The sequence below is a fragment of the Sander lucioperca genome, chromosome 3, assembly GCF_008315115.2.
Source record: "Sander lucioperca isolate FBNREF2018 chromosome 3, SLUC_FBN_1.2, whole genome shotgun sequence".
Taxonomy (NCBI): Eukaryota; Metazoa; Chordata; class Actinopteri; order Perciformes; family Percidae; genus Sander; species Sander lucioperca.
Window position 1 is genome coordinate 22,225,841 of NC_050175.1, and position 17,692 is coordinate 22,243,532.

Here is a 17,692-nt window from a genome sequence, read left to right on the forward strand (position 1 = left end):
TTCTGCTGCCTGTCAATGCCCTTATCAGTTTTAAATCCACACAGTGACAGTCAATGCTGATACCAACATGTAGCTGCAAAGACAGATCCGCTCCAGCCCATCACAGTGCATTGTAATTACATTCATATACACCTTTTTCTCATCTGAAAAAATCTGGGTAAATGTAATGATATCTGTATGTTTTCCTTTGCTGTACCAAGCAGAACCCTTATATTTAATACATTTTTAGTGCCTTTTAGTACGGTTATTGTACTCCTAGGTCACCTATGTATGTAGCCCCAATTATTCCTAAAATATTTATGAATAGAAATTACAGTATAGTTCAAACAACTTAACTATCCCACATGGTTAGGTTCCCCTAACCATGTGGTCATGGCCAAGGTGAAATAACAACAATCGCAATACTGACTAGTAGTATGAGACGTAAACACAGGAATTTGGAGCCAAAGGCAAACACCTACACAGTCATCCATTGCCCTGACCTGTCACCTTACTCTTTACTGAGCTAACTTCCTGCACTGCTGCTTAGTGAACACTCACCTTCAACATGTATTACTAATGCATAATTGCATATGAATGGAATATGCAGGAAGCAGGACTGGTCTGTATTTGTGTGTGTGTGAGTGTGTGTGTGTGTGTGTGTGTGTGTGTGTGTGTGTGTGTGTGTGTGTGTGTGTGTGTGTGTGTGTGTGTGTGTGTGCGCGTTGCATAACAGAATATCCTATTGAATAGCTTTCAGACAGATGTTAGCAGAGTTGACCACTCTGCTTGTAAGTAGGCTACTGCCTCTTTCAAGCAGACACGCACAGGTATGTACTTACTTGTGAAGACCCTCACTGACACAATGCATTCCCCTCACCCCTAACCCTAATATCAACCATCACAACTACATGCCTGACCCAGTCTCTTACTTTATCCTTTACCTAAAACTAAGTTTTGACTTTCAAACATTCCTGTAAAGACATCAAACATACACTAAAACCCTTCTTTGTCTCTGCCCACCCCCTACCTTTTAGTCTGTCTGTCTTGTCCTTGCCCTATCCCTGCTGTCTTCAAAGTGCCAGAGGTCATTTCATTTCATGTATAAATAATTCACCAGGGGCCATGCAGTACAGTGGCTGTCTTAAACAAGCAGCAGCTTTGATTTAGCTCTGTCACCAGAGGCACAGTGAAGGTCATCTCTCCCCAATGGACTCCTCTGCAGCCATGGTGGCTGAGGCTGAAACAATTTACAGCACCAATTGTATTACAAGGGCACAAACAATGTATTAGTACATTTATTTTATATAAAAATAGAACAGTCAAAAGTGCTTTCTGTCTTATCTTTTTGATAAAAAGTAGGTTGTGTGATATGTTCCTGTAGGTCCAGCTGCTACTAAAAGCCAACGACACCTATTTCTTATCACCATCTATTGATTATCATTCTGATTGTTTTTGTTGTAAGATAATAAAGGAATTTTTCCTTCCCTTATTTGTGCTCCATTGGTTCACAGAGAAGCAGTTAGTCTTTTTGTTTCTCCTCTAAAACGGAACTTTTTTGATAAACTTTACCATTTACATAACACCGCTCCAAATGTTTTGGCCAACTTTCTGAATGGTCCCCATTAATCTTCATGTAAGAAAAGTTGAACATTTTAAGTAAGTACAATGTGCTCTGTTCTGTCAATGTTTGGTTTGTTCCTTAGTTAAAATTAAATGACAAGTGCTAAGTGCTTGAGTCAAGAAAAACCTAGGAGGCTAAAGAAGTCAAAGAGAGGAATGAACTTCTCACTGCATGTTTCCTTGAGACTTACAGGGCCCGGAGGCTTGATCAAGGTGACTGCACACAGAATGAGTTTCCATGTCTAATCTAAAACACACACTGTGCTTATGCGCTCACGTAAGCAACCTCTCTTTCAAGTCAGATAGCAGGTGTGTGTTCAGTGTACAACTTTTGTTTCTTTTTTGTGAGGATTCAAAAGAGCACTCATAACACATGATTGTCATTAGTACAATTTTGGGGTTTTTGTGAACCCTTTAGTTGGAAAAATCGGAACTGAAGGTCTGCGGATAGAGGATGTCGTACGCTATACAGATTGTATCTCTTAATTTTTTTATTTTGGATATTAAAAATAAAGTCTTGACTGAACATAACTACAGTTTTGGTGAGTATACAAGTGTGTACGTGTGTGTATCAATAACTCTATGGTGTTGAGCTAATACAATAAGCATTTAGTGACATGCCGGAAGTAACATTAAGAATACAATATAAAGTATGGTACTGTTGAAGCTCACAATAATGTAGGTTTAGAGAGGGGTATGAACTAATAAAGGAGGTATAGGCCTTTTTCACAGAGGACATTGTGTCATGTGGGAAAAGCACAGGTGTAAACAGTAACATTAATGATGGCTGAATTTCATCATGCAGCTTTCAGGGTCTGTGTCTGAAATCACCCCATATTTACTATATAGTGCATTATCTTTACTGGCTGCCATTTTATTTTAGTTGAATTTTATGCTCTATATGTTTTGCTCTCACAAAATCCCACAATGGAACAAAAAAAGTGTCAACCTTGCATGTACACACTGTTAGGCTTGGAGATCTCACACTCCTCTCTTTTGTGGGGTCCCCCAAGGATCTATTCTGGATCCCCTTTTATTTACTATATACTGTACATGCTATCCCTGTGGCAAATCACACCAAGACATCATATGCTAGGCAGATGATACATAACCGTATGCCCTGACAAAGCCAGGTACCACCGATGTGTCCTTTATTACGTTCTGTCTTGCTGACATTAGGAATTGGATGTCCAAGAAATTCCTGCAGTTGATTGACTCCAAGTAGGAAATAATACTAACTTGTCTAGTGAGGGTGCCTTATCTAATAATTCTAAAAAAAAGAGGCCCTTATCCTGGATGTTATTTTTGACTCAGAGTTCATCCATAATTTTATGTCCTCCAGACTTGACTTGGTTTTACTGTAAAATCACTTGTTTTGTAAGGTGCTACATGAATAAAGTTATTATTATAACTTTCTGCTAACAATCCCATGATATAATGCTCCGCAACTCTGCACCTGTCAATGTTGATGCTAGATGACACTGGTTCATTAGTGTCCAAAATCTTAATTTAATGCTCACAATAGAGTAAACTTCTGAGTATTTATTTTTTAGGGAGTGGTGAATGACTGATTTCGGACACAGCCAGGGTCCAGATACTGTGCATACTGGCTTACTGTCACACTGTCATGGATTACTGGGAAACTTGAATAAAACTGGGCCATGGTTAATGTCATTAGTAACACCTGTGCCCTATTCCTGCTATGACAAGTCAAAATGTCTGCTGTAAAAAAATTCTATTGTGTCTGGATTTGAATCCAAAGATGATGAATGTAGCGGTTGTGGATGCTGTCTCAACTTTCATTTTGGTGCTACCCAGCAAACAGCGTGACATTGAATACTTGCTGATACAGCAGCCACTAAAAATCTAAGCAGGTGTTGAGCCAAAATGAAAACTGAGATGACATCCACACTGCTACCTGCTTCATTTTGTGATGTCAAAACATTACAGTAAATAGCTTTCAGAGGTTTCTCAGGTTCTTGTGCTAGCTTTAGTTGACTACTAGTTGTGTGCATGTGGCCCTGAATCTTCTGGTTGTTCTTCTCTCAATAGCCGGAAGTGCTTGGTAAGGAGAAATACATATAGGTATGGCTGAGAATCCACAGGGCATTTGTTTATCTTCACATTTACCCCTCACACACACACACACACACACACACACACACACACACACACACACACACACACACACACACACACACAAAATAGGCAACTGTAAAGTGCTCATTCAGCACAGCAGCTGCATCAGCAGAGTGAGACAGAATATAAAGCAACGTCTTTCTTTCCGTTTGTGTGAGTGTGTGTTGGGGGGGAGGAGTTGAGGGTGATGGCAAAGGCGATGGGATCTTTGAGCAGACAAAGGGGAATCACTGCTACTCTCAGCGTCCATTAGACTAACCCTATGGATCAATATTGATCCTTACTACCACCGAGCTCTGTCTAATAGCCTTCTGCCCACCCTGATAAAATGACAGCATTAGTGCACATATCCAGATGGATGGATTTGGAGGTGGCCCACAGCCAGAAAGAGAGAGAGAGGGATAGAGAGGCTAAAAAGATGTACAGGTCTAAAGGAGAAAGGAAAGGAGATAGTAAGGCTGATAATGTGTGCAAGACGGACACCAAAAGCGAGAAACTTTTAACCAGACAGAAAATTTGAAAAATCATAGTTTGCTTATGTAGGCACAGTCTGAACCAGGAGATTAATGCATAAAAAACACAATGTCAATTATTAGTGCATCTTGTCCTGACTAACCGTTTTATAGAATATAAATGGAAAGAGAGGAAGTCGCTGTACAGCTATTGTAGCAAAAGCATTTGACATCAGTGTGTGTGTGTGTGTGTGTGTGTGTGTGTGTGCGCATGTGTGTGCGCATGTGTGTGCACGTGTGTGTGTGTGTGTGTGTGTGTGTGTGTGTGTGTGTGTGTGTGTTTGTCTCTGGGATGAGAGAGGGTGAAAAGGGGAGAGTGAGTTGTTTGTTTTCGGTCATGTGTGTCTTGTGTGTGTTTTCCTGTCTGTACTTCGAGCTCTGACACCCTCTTGCTTGAATAATAAATAGCGATAAGCTGTTGCTGTAATTTGGCCACCTGACTCTTATTATCTCCTCAGCTAGCTGGAACGAGGGAAAGAGTATCAATTATATCACAAAGCATTTCAGAAGTCTGAGCATTCTTCCCTTACACACTCACATCCTCCCTGTTATCTCAGTAATAATCAAGAGGAAACTAAAACATTCCTTCCAAGAAGCACACAGGGAATTGGAGTCATTAAATATAACAGCTCTCTATATAGGGAAAGGTGTGCAAATACAGTCGTGTTAAATATTGTATTAGGAAAGTTTGTCATGAGGTAGAGCCAGTTCAGCGCAAGCAGATCTATATGGACCATAACACTTTATACTGAAAACACATTTTCTCAATCAGCTTCTTATGAGCGATGGAGTTTTACATCACCAAAAATATTTTCAGCCAAAGTTAAAACCTTTTTGGTTATTTCATATGAGTGACTTTTGCATTTTAAAGTGGGCAGTCAATCAGGATTCAACACATTTTTTATCCAAATCTGATGACAGCTGTGGGGTTGTTTTTGCTTATCTTACCAGGCCACTGTCAACTGTCCTGATAATGCAGTGAGTTTGTGAGTCTCTAAATAACTCTCTTTTAATAACTAAGGGTGTTTTCGTCATGAACCTAAAGTTAAATTGTTGCTTTATCTCTCCTTCATTCATTCATTTAATCACTTGTTCTCTACTCCCTATAACAGACACTCAACATTTTACTCAATAGCCAGCTGTAAATTGAGATTTCGGACACTTATTAATCATCATAATTTCGTGTCATTGCTGACAGGTGTAGATTTTCTGCATCTATGAAATGTAGAGCATTGTGAGATTAGAAGAAAGTAGCGTACATGCCCAAGACTCTACTTATTTTTGTTTCTGTTTCATTTTGAGGGCACCATTATCTGCACTCTAGATTCTGGTACTCAAATAAAATAGCGGAGGGTAAATACTGTATATTGCAATATATAGGCTAGTCAATGGAGATTTCAGACACAGCAATTAAGAAATACTTTATTGGAAACCAAGTTTCCATGAGCTTTAAATAATCAATAGTAACAATAGCTGTATCTAATTAATTGAAGATATTGTGTAAATTTGTAGTTTGTTAATTTGTCTACTCTTTCCCCCTTCCACCTATCATTCCTGCACACACACATTAATAATTGTACCCATAGCATATGGATGAGTTTATTAAAAACAGTGATTTCTAGATCTGTGTCTTCGACATTCTGCCCAAAAGAAGAAAACAAACAAACTTGAAAACTTGACCTAGTAGGTCAGTACCTCATGAATTTCCTCATAATATAGCCTTTGGATTTAGTTCACGTTTTCTTTTTCCTTTTGCTTCTCAGAGGCATCAATCGCGGAAAGCTAAAGCCTGCAGGCTAGTTTTCACACAGGGAAAAAAGAAGCTGGAACACAGTCTGAGCTTTGTGCAGGAGCTTGCATATAGAGCACATAGTGTTGGGGTAACCAGGCAGTGCAGCTGGCCTTTCACAACTATGCAACTTTAAGGCAGTGTTTAAATCAAGATGCAAAAGACAAGTTCTCCCAGACGAACACACACATAAAAGGGGAAGAAAGTGAAGGAAAGTGAAACAGGGAAGTGTAGGAAATGATGAGCCTTCAATAGGACTTCAGTAGTGACTATATAGATGTCTATTTTGGCAAGAATAAATAGCTGTAGCAATAAAAGAAAAATTGGTTTCTATCATTACTTCTACTACCACCACTCATTGGTGGTATGCTTCATTTGAAAGGTCTCTCTTTTTACCTTGCTACCCCTGGATATCTATTGTTCATTGAAGGTTAGCAGATCACGTCGCTGCCAAACAGACTTTTTTTTGCAAGTGCAGTTCATAAATAATGAAGGCCTGTAAGTTTAACCATTAGCAATTTAAAACTAAAACCATTTAAAAGTGTGCACCAATAGTAATAATTGCAGTATTTTAGTGTAACACTTTGCCCCTTACAAAAAATGATTTTGTGTAAAGTCTAACTGAAGTATTGTGTGTCATCATTGTTTGAAAATATAATTGCAGAGTACCATGAACTGCACTTTCAGGTACCATCTTTCTGTAGACCTGATGTTGTTGTTGTTGTTGTTGTTTGTTTTGTTTTTTACAATAAAATAGTTTCCAAACCAGCGACCTATGGTAGCAACCCATATGCATACAAAGTAAGTCATTTTGGCAAAACTGTTCAGCAAGAGAGATGAAAACATGGCAGCGAGTTCATCCTCCCGGCCCCCAAACCCTCTCCACAACATTCCTTTTATAAATGTGCAGTGCTGGAGTATTTTTTGTAAGAAACCGAAGAGAGCTGGTATGTGGATGAGCCCATTATGGAGCTACTTCTATGGAAGTTTACTTTACTATTAGATCGCCTCTAAAATTCTGACCCATGGCCCAGTAGTTATTTCAAGGTTGGATGATCATACTCCACTAAGGCCCAGACTCCACCCCATACACCCACCTCGTCTACTGTCCATATATGTACCCACACACATGCACAGAAAACACAAATATCATTTTACTCCCTCTTGTTAATGTATGTGCATTAGCACCTGTATGACAAAGACCCTTTAGTCTCTGACATTAGTGTGAGCAGAAGGCGTGGCAGCATTCTACAACAAGGCATCAGGTAGGTGTCAAAACATGTTTATCCCAACTAATTGCCATCAACTTATACTCATCCTTATTGCTTGTCTAATTTCAAGCTGTGAAATAGTCTGAAATTGTGTGTAGCCAGAAGAGAGAGTATCTATCTATCTTATTGTCCTCTGTACAGCATCATAGCACTTGCTTTCATCCCAGAACACCCTCCCCCAACCCCCCTGCCCCCTCTTCCTTTTCTCTGCCTCCTGCAAGAATTCCTGCCCCTCCCCCATTTAGTTCCCCTTGCCTGTATGGATCTGTGAAATGTTGGCAGGGTGTGCTGCTTTGGCCTCAGCTGTAGGCATGGTGATGTGAATGAGAAAGAGGTAAGGGGGAGATTAGACTGATTTCTCTGGGTACGGTGAAATCCTTTTGTTTGCGCAATCATGACAAGCTGCCTGCATACATCCATGCATACAACTGGCAGCCATGTTCCACTATCCAAAACATGTGTAATGCGGCCAGTCACCTAAAGGACATTGCTCTCTGTAGATACCTATGATCAGTCAAACTCTGACCCACTAGAGCTAATATGAGCTGTAGTGTTAGTGGATGTCAACAAGTGGTTTTAATATAGCCTAAATAATGTTGCTCCGCTTCTTTTGCAACTACAGTAAAAAAAAAACAAAAAAAAACGTATTGCTTAGATTTGATGGTTCAAAAGGAGCAAGGATTTACTGATTCATTAATAAGAAAGACAGATCCAAAGCTTAGAGTAAAGTAAACTAAATCTTACTAATAACCCAGTGCCTCAGACAATTGTAACACACTTGATGCCGAGAGAATGTATGGAAAGAAAAGAAGATCAGTGTAGGCTATAACAATCTCTTTTTATTCTCTATTCCGAACAATCAATTTAAAATGAACAATCCTCACAGGTACCATTATTATAAAAGGCCAAAACATTTATGCCATGTCTCTGCATATAGGAATAGAAAGGATATATGACATTCCAAATCAGATAATATACTAATAATGAATGCTGTTCCAATAAACCACTTTGTAATAATTATCAGGCTCACACAGATTTATTCATTCCATTCATTTACATTCATTTACATTTACTGTCCAGTATTTTTGCCCTGCTGTCCAGTTTCACTCTCTGTCTGCACTCACCCTTCAATTCCAAACTTAAGTCTTCTCTCTGCACTTTGATCTCTCTCTCTCCCTCTCTCTCCCTCTCTCTCTCCCTCTCTCTGTCTGTCTGTCTGTCTCTCTCTCTCTCTGTCTGTCTGTCTCTCTCTCTCTCTCTCTATCCAAGTAGTTGCATTTCATTTTTGGTTACTCTAAGGAAAACATCCTTTTGCCTGAGTTACCATTATAGACATTGCGGTGTTACAGCCTTCCAGAAAGCCTAGCTGTGTTTGTGATACCTTGATAGCTTTCTCAAACCTCGGAGGATTAATCTGAATTCACATTGATTTTTAAAGATGGCTTCCTTTTCAGACTGCTTGGGTGACCTCAGTGCTGAGACCATCTGCCATTTTGGGGACTGCATCGGGAACTTCCTGGACATCCTCGCTCAGGTTCAGCTCCTTTTTTAGTTCAAAGTCACTCTGTTCCTTGATTGGCATCTCCTCTGGCTTTTCATCACCATTAACACATTCCTCTGTCTGTATGGCAGCAGCATTTGTGCAATCTCCATTTACAGTTGGAAGTGCATCTACTTCTGCCACATCCTCTGTACCAGAAGGGCTCTCTATAGCTCCATTTTCCATCTTGCTTTCTACCTCAGGCTCTGGGCAAGGCACCTCTTCCACAGAAGCTTCAGCTGCCTCTTCAGACTCAGCAGTAATTTCACTGGCAGAGACAGACTCTGAGATGACAATCTCAGGGACAGGTTCTGGTGCTTCTGGCTCAATTGTTGCCTCAGTGCTGTAGGCTTTTGTTGCAACAGATTCCTCTTCTACAGGCTGATGTTCAGTGGGGACATCCTCTGTTGCAGTCTCCAACAACTCAGGTGCTTCTGCTTTCGCAGTTTCAAGTTCAGTAATGTCAGGTGTGGCTACAATTGGTTCAGGCTCAACTTCTTCTACTTGTTCATCTGCTGCAGATTCCACTGCATCAGCCATTTCCTTAGGCTCTGGCTCTAGTAGTTGCTCTGGTTTTGGCTCTGGTGATTGTTCAAGCTCTGTTTCTGGTGCTTGCTCTGGTTCAGGTTGTGGCTCGGGTGCTTCCACTGACTCTGGCTCTGGTGCTTTCTCTGGCTCTGCTTCAAGCTCTGCTGCTTGCTCTGGCTTGGGGGTTTGTTCTGGTTCTGGGGCTTGCTCCAGCACTGGCTCTGCAGCTGGCTCAGCCAATGGCTCGGGTCCAGGGACAGAAGCAAGAACCACTGTCTCCTCCACAGTGGCTTCTGGCTCAGAAACAGTCTCTGGGATGGGTTCTGGCACTTGATCCTTGGGTGCTTCCTCTGCGCTCATGGGAACAACCTCTGGCACAGATTCTACAGCTGCAGCAGGTTCTTCTACAGGGGGCTCTTCAGGTGCAGCTGCAGACTTAACCTCACTTAGCACAGGTTCTTCTGATGCCAGAGCAGAAGGTTCCTCTGCTGCTGCTTTAGCCTCTGGAAGCTCTACTGGAGCTTGCTCCTCTACTACTGGGTCCGACTCCACTGCTGCTGGAGCTGGTTCTTCTACAGCTGCAGCTGGTTTTTCTACAGCTGCAGCTGGTTCTTCTACTGCTGCAGCTGGTTCTTCTACTGCTGCAGCTAGTTCTTCTACTGCTGCAGCTGGTTCTTCTACTGCTGCAGCTGGTTTTTCTATTGCTGCAGCTGGCTCTTGTACGTCTGCAGCTGGTTCTTCTACTGCTGCAGCTGGTTCTTCTACTGCTGCAGCTAGTTTTTCTATTGCTACAGCTGGCTCTTGTACGTCTGCAGCTGGTTCTTCTACTGCTGCAGCTGGTTCTTCTACTGCTGCAGCTGGTTCTTGTACATCTGCAGCTGGTTCTTGAACGACTGGAGCTGCATTCTCTGCTGCTACAGCTGGTTCTTGAGCTACTGGAGCTGGTTCCTCTACTGCTGCAGATGGTTCCTCCACTGGAGGTGGTTCCTTTACTGCTGCAGCTGGTTCTTGTGCTACTGGAGCTGCCTTCTCTGCTGCTATAGCTGGTTCCTCTACTGGAGCTAGTTCCTTTACTGCTGCAGCTGGGTCTTGTGCTACTGGAGCTGCTTTCTCTGCTGCTAAAGCTGGTTCCTCTACTGGAGCTAGTTTCTTTACTGCTGCAGCTGGGTCTTGTGCTACTGGAGCTGCCTTCTCTGCTGCTACAGCTGGTTCCTCTACTGGAGCTGCCTCTTCTGGAGCAGCAGGATCTGGTTCCTCTGGAGGTGCGGATTTGGGCTCTTCTGGAGCTTTTACTGCTGCTTCAGTTACCGCTGCCGCAGCTGACCCAACAGCTTCCTTTACCACACTGCCTGTCTCAGCTGTCACAGCAGCTTCTGTGGGTGGGGATCCAGCCTCCACTTTAGCAGACTCATCTGCACCAGCAGCCGTCGCTGTGGTCTCATCCTTTGTCTCTTTGGGATCGCTCACATCATATCCCTTCCTCTTCTTGCTCAGTTTGCCTCCCATGGTGTCTCCTATAGAAATAAGTAGATGAAGGTGTAGTTTAATATGAGAGATAAAACATTGTTCCAAAAGGACCCAGCTGGCAGGATCTTCATGTTGTGAGGCAACAGTGCTACAAATATGCCACCCAAGCACAAAGGTGATCCTACTTTACTGAGGTAGGCTACTTATTTTAGGTATTTAAAATGTATACACCAAATGTGAACACGAATAATGTATTTTGTCATACTTACTAAAATGCAGCTTGGGTTTGACTTTCGGTTCGACTCGGTTTCTTCAAATGTAAAACTGTGTTGTGTCAGAAAGGAGAATGGAGAGAAGTCTTTTGTCTAGAAGTGAACTAAAACTAAAGTTAAACTGGAAACTGCTCTTTGCCAAACACAGTTTGGCTAGAAAACAAATGTAAATGCATGGGAACCTTGCTGAGACAACTCCACGGACTCTCTACCCTTTCAGGAATGTTGGGTCAGGCTCAGTGCCAAATGAGCCCACAACTCTGAAATGCACAACTATGATGTAGATGCACAACTATTCTTCTTTCAGCATGACAAGCTACAAACTAGTTCAGAATTGCAATTCAGAGCCTGCCGTTACATTCACATACAAGATATGAATTAATTATAAGTGGATTTTCTGTGTGAACTGCAGATTAGTGTAAACACAAAACTGACACATTCTGTGAAAAGAGCAAACATGTTAATGGGGAACACTGTTGTGGCTGTTAAGGAAGAGTTTGTGATTGCGACAGAATGTAACTTCCTATCAGAATAGAGAACTGGAAGTTCAACTTTATCTTACTGATTGTGTTTTAGCTGACCCTGAGAAAACCAACCTGTTTGAATATAAGATAGCACCATATGGTTATTTAGAATAGAAATTACATGTTTATAATTACATTAATTTTAAATGCAATAGTCTGGTAATTTGATTAGCCTATTTTGGTTTGATGGATGCTTTTTTCTATTAAATTCCATTAATTAATAACACAAATGGGACTTTTACCATGCAGGGCAGAATAAGGGTACGACCAATCTGGGAACTGTCCATAGTGCTGCAATGGAGCAATCAAGACAGGATGCGCCATACACCATAATGGGATATAAACTGCACATCCGTTACACAATTTACAGTAAAATGAACATTAATTCAACAAGTGGAATTAATAATTCATTATGAATTATTTTTGAAATGTATTATTATTGCAATTTTTATGTGATTGATTTCTTATTTGCCTATTTTTTGCCAAATCATCTGGTGACTCCGGCCTTCATCAGACAAAGCAAAAATGAACAGTTTGAGGGAAACCCTGGCAAGCTATTTTGAGATCAAATCATTGTGGACATTATTTCAAGCCAATTTTCGAGTAAATACGAAAATCAAATGTACAGTAGACACAAAGGTTTACATTTAGAAAGATACAGAAGACACAAAGGTAGGGCAGCATGCAAGTGCCGACCGGTAACAAAGGATGGGGATTCCTCACCAGCAGATCTCACTGACAGAAGTAATGGGTTAGGCTAAGTAGGCAACAAACAATTTGCCAATCTGTACAATAGTGTAGGATATTGGCTACTATACAGGGGAATTACACTATAGCCTACACTGGCCACGAATACTTGAGTGATAAAGGCTGTAAAGAGGTCTCCATCCCCCATTTCAACCCGCCCACCGCTGCTTCTCTCAGCTGCTCTGCCCGTTTTGTTCACAAGCATTTGAAAATGTCGTACTCACAGAAACATGCAAAAAGAAAACGAAATTCATCACAATAACGCGTTAATACCTAATAAGCACCACAACTTCATAACTTTGTTTTGTGCTTTTCTTTATCCCACAAGTTTTTTTTAACAGCCTGGCCTACTTAAAAAAAAAAAACCCAGCGCTGCTGCCTGAGACGACGCACGAAATCAAATTCGACCGCTGAGGACGGGAGAGAATAAATCCTGCCTTTATTGTGCCAGCCTTGAAATGTACACATTTGCATAATAGGAGAAAGACAGAGAGCGAGGACAATGGTTAAACTACAGCTCCTCATAGGCATCTTTCTTTCTAACTCACTTCTTTTCTTTCTTTTAACCCACAGAACATATATGCTACACACGTTGCAACTGAAAAATAAAACATTAAACAAATAAAATAATGCTCAGATGAGACCGACCTGTATTTCTAGAGAGTGATCACTTAGGCTTCTTTTCCAGGCTCCGGCTGGATGTGATAATGGAGGTAAACCTTTGGAGTGACAGCTGCAGATTCCGCCCTGCTCTCCGAGGTGCAGTGTGGGACTGTGTTGCCCCCTCACAGTTTTCTAGACATCTGTCGCTATCACAATCCAGCCTACCCCACTACTGCTCTCTCTGCAATCTATACCCTCCCAATCTTTAACCCCTCCTCTCCCGCACACATCCACTTCAGTACATGGACTATTTCTCAGTTGTAATTACATCTGCAGACTGAATGTGATTATTATGAGCGGACTGCCACTAATTTCACTTAGGAAAATGTCCATTTCTCCAAAAGCTTTTGCTTTGCCAAAGAATAATGCCACAGTCCTCTGTTCACAGGAGTATTAACATAAATAGGAGGCATTATGTCAGTAAAACCACTTGTGCAGCAAACACACACACACACACACACACACACACACACACACACACACACACACACACACACACACACACACAGTGCTCCTTGATGTTTTTCTTCTTCTGTTGTTACATGCATGCTCATCCCTACTTGCATACATAGTAATCATGAAAAGAACATACCACGTTTAAAATATGTAAATTACAAAGAAAACTGATTTTTGGGGGTTTAAAAGTAGGCTAAATGTAATGATGTAAAATGTGAATTATTCTTGAGCCGTGGTAAACTGTTGACATCATAAATATATACAGGAACAGGCTGTTATTTATGTGCAACCCCATGACTGGCTTTACAGTAAATGAAAATAAGATTGCTGTTCTTGTTAGGGATATAAAGAGGACAAACGTTCACTCCGTTGCAAAGTGTTCTGATGCATTGGGCTTCTTTGCTATTTGCCTTCCATGTGTTAATGGGACAAGGTTGGTCCAGGGTGAGACTTAATGAAATTCAACAACTGACTCTTCCAGGTGAACAGATTGTCTACTTCACCAATTTGACCCACAGCATGCCACTGACGCACTGCTACATTGAGGTATCTGATAACCATTGATCACTATCAGGTATAGTATATATTAACTAAATAAAGTTGAAGACTTAATCTTTATGTTATATGAAGCCTATCTCATATCTCTTACTGCAGCATTCCACTTGTTGCTACTGGGAGAGTCTTGAAAAAAAGATGAGATTGGCTCTTTCGCCGACAGTTCACACAAACACGTTTTTCTTAACAGTTTCTCTCAGTGAAACTGGAAAAAAGGCATTACCAATCACATAGCAATGTGACTGACGATCTGATTACATCACTCAAAGCTCACCAACATGGTATTTAATCAGAAAAGTGCTTAGGAAAGCAGCCAATTTTTAGTCCTGGTTTAGGCCTAGTCGAGGGTGATTTGTAAGGACATTTTAAAGAATAGTGGCTACTTGACATACCGGTATAGTATAAACTCAGGTGGCATTAATGCAAGAAATGTGTCTCAGTGCATATAACAAATATACATTTCAAAATATATTTTTTGAATTATGTTTTATATTATTATATGCGTTCATTTAACACAACAGATGTTAAACTCAGAAAAATAAAATAAATGTATCACTCAGGTTTTATAGAATTAATACCACAACAACCATTATTGAGGAGATAGCACCCTCTCCTGTTACAAGAGCTCAGCACAACACAGCATCAATGAAACCTTGTTGTGCATTAAGATAATAATGACACACAGTAAACATTTTTAATGTAAAAATTACATTTTTACAATTAAATTACAATTAAATATACATTGTTACATTGAGCATTTGTGAGATATCCATTAGAATTGTGTATGACTCTCTGTTATGCACATGAAATATCCCTTATTCATACAGTGTACGTCACCACAAGCAAAAAATCAGACAAGAGTGTAAGACAAACAAAACTGAAAGTGACAGTACTATTGAAATAAGCAAATGTCTGTTATTTAGTTGATCTTGCTAGACCTAGGTCTTTATAGCATTATAGCATTTTATAAAATGCTCTGTTATCTATTTTATCAGCTTTCCAGATGCCACTAGTTTCTATCTGTTAAAGAAAACAAGAAAATATGATCCACCTAGTTTGTTTTCCCTGCTGGCAGCAGAGCTAAACAGTGACAAGGGGCAGCAAAGTCTGAGTTTCACATGATGCAAAAGCTCTGGAATGCATTCCCAAGAGTATAACCACCATCCCAGCCAACCACACTGCTCCACATAGACAGAGGACTCACAGACATATGTGGAGGCCTTGGAACACCCCCCCCCCCCCATCCCCCACCAAACACTGAAGAAGTAGAGAAAAAAAGAAACAGGAGTTGGATGCTACAGCACGATACAAACCAATAGCTCAGTGTGTGCAGGAATGTGAAAAACTGCTGGGATTGTGTAGTAGAGGCTTTGGACAGGTTAATAACAACAATAATTGATTGATTTCATCTAAACATTTTTTGAGCTTTAAATTTGATTTTTACTTCGGAACTTACAGACAATTTCCTAAAGTCATTCTATAGAGATCATGTATACACTGTTATCACCAAAACTATCAACATTTATGAAATGGCCTAAGTGTGGCCTGAAATGGATGATTCTGAGCATACTTCTAGGGTGTGACAAACACAAAAACAACACCTATAAAATATAATGGTGAAAGTTGTTGAAAGTCACTGTGCTCCTCATTAGAGCCCTTTTTTATTCATTTTACAAGACAAGTTGATAACTGTGTTGCGTGCTTTTGCGATGGTCTGGGCTTTATTCATTGAAAGGCATAGTAGTTCACCAACTAAAAAAGTCAGCAGTGGCAACAAGAGCATGGTTATAGGCAAAACACGAGGTGCACTAGAAGTTCATTAAAAATCAAAATATGACAGCACCAACACATCAAATCCACAGGTAGTAGAAGATTCAGTCTTCCAATGGTTAGATAAAAGTTGTGGATTTCTGCATTTCATTTTTATATAATTTGATCCGTCACAATTCAAGAGAGAGAGAAAATAAATGTCATAAAACAAAACTAATGTGAAGTTATAGGTATGCTTCATAAATATGATGAGAGTTCAAATGTGTAAAATACCAGCCTTTGCAGGAAAGGGAGGAGAGGTGCAATTAATGGTTTGGTTATGATTTCTACCCATTCAATTTCAGAGAAATGTGAAAAGCACCCTCTACAGGAGACCTTGGGAAATAATATGAATGGAAATTGATATGCCACAAAGCCTTATTTGGGGATGCTGAAGGTTGGTGAAGATTGGGCTTGAGTTATGACACAATTTATGATGGCTTCCAAATTAATTGGTTCAATTTATATTTCTTAGACCCATCTTAATCCAAGGAATGCTGTAGAATAAGCTGTTTATTGATAACGTGACCAGGTTCCGAGTTAAAGGCCTGAGGTGACTTAAGTCTATACTTTAAAATAGGACTTAACCTTTGGATTGATGGTGGCACTAGAGCTGAGTTGGTTGGCACACTCAGTTTTTGTCCTTGCAACCCTTTTGACTAAAAGTTATTAACCATCTAACAATCTGCCATACTGGGACAATAAACATTTCAAACTGTGTTTGAATTTGATACTCTTCTTATCATTCTTGGCACCATGAAAGTGTCATTTTACAAACCAACATCCTTTGACAAAAGTAGTTCTTGAATCAGTGACATTGTGTTCAAATGTATCCATGGATACCATCATGGTATGTGTTTATAAGACTGCTGGACAGCCATTAGACCCCCTCAAAGCCCACTGTCTTGCCTTTTCTTGCATGTGGTGAAGACTAGTAGAGAAAGTACAAATGTGCTTTAAGAAAGCTCATAATAATACCTTAATTAATTGGCTGAAATTGACAGACTTTAAAGCCACACTAGAGCACGCAATACACAAGTTAATTCTTGCTATCACACAGCATTCTCATCATTATTTTTTGTGTGTAAATTCACACAAACAACTTGAAACAATTTGACATTATACTAATTGATGATATCTAAACAGCCCTGTCCTCACTCCCAATAAGGCGATACATTCTTATATTATCAGGACATAAGATACATTTATTACAGTAACATATCAAGAAAAATGAATAATTAAATAAATAAAAACAACGGTAGTCAAAATAAAAAAATATATGTAAATAAATAATAATAAACAGGTAGGCAATACCATTACATTACTCTAAAAAAATCATTTAGCATATCAACTATATTAATATATTATATAATATTATAATATATTATATTTCACGTTATTTATAATTTAGATAAACTCAAAATATTTCCTGAATTGAATTGGTTGAAATGCCGGCCAAGACTTTGAGAATTTAGCTTTGTGGATGTGAAATTTTTCCAGTGGAATTAATAGGCTAAATTTACAATCCTGTGTAGGCCTACTGTCTGTTTTTTGTTTTCATACTATAATATTACATCCTTGGCTTTCAGTCTAATTGAGTAATTGTTTTGAGAGTTAAAGTAGTTCCCTTTTTTCAGAATTCCAATGTATACTGGTTGTATTCTTATCATCAGCTGTTGCACGGGGGAAAAAAACCTGCTATGACATCAGTATTGGCACGCGTCCAGAAGGGCTTGAATCCACGTTTGAAGATTTAAGCCACACAGAATAGTCTACTTGTGTCAAATCATCTTTATTAATATATTATTATCACATTTT

General features: G+C 39.9%; 1 protein-coding gene across 5 annotated transcripts; it reads right to left on the reverse strand.

The window, feature by feature from the left end:
* Positions 1 to 8,132: 8,132 nt before the first annotated feature.
* si:dkey-56m19.5 (fibrous sheath CABYR-binding protein) lies at positions 8,133 to 13,287 on the reverse strand. Of its 5 annotated transcripts, none has more exons than XM_031276554.2 (3): positions 13,040 to 13,287; positions 10,594 to 10,895; positions 8,133 to 10,512 (listed from the first exon to the last, which is right to left on the reverse strand). In XM_031276554.2, exons 2-3 carry the CDS (start codon positions 10,885 to 10,887, stop codon positions 8,764 to 8,766), a joined length of 2,043 nt encoding a protein of 680 aa, XP_031132414.1. In that variant the 5' UTR covers positions 10,888 to 10,895; positions 13,040 to 13,287; the 3' UTR covers positions 8,133 to 8,763. The 5 variants fall into 5 exon arrangements, with proteins under 5 accessions (XP_031132414.1, XP_035855388.1, XP_031132415.1 ...); XM_035999495.1 differs by having other exon boundaries at positions 8,133 to 10,224; positions 10,351 to 10,895; XM_031276555.2 differs by having other exon boundaries at positions 8,133 to 10,245; positions 10,351 to 10,895.
* Positions 13,288 to 17,692: the final 4,405 nt, after the last annotated feature.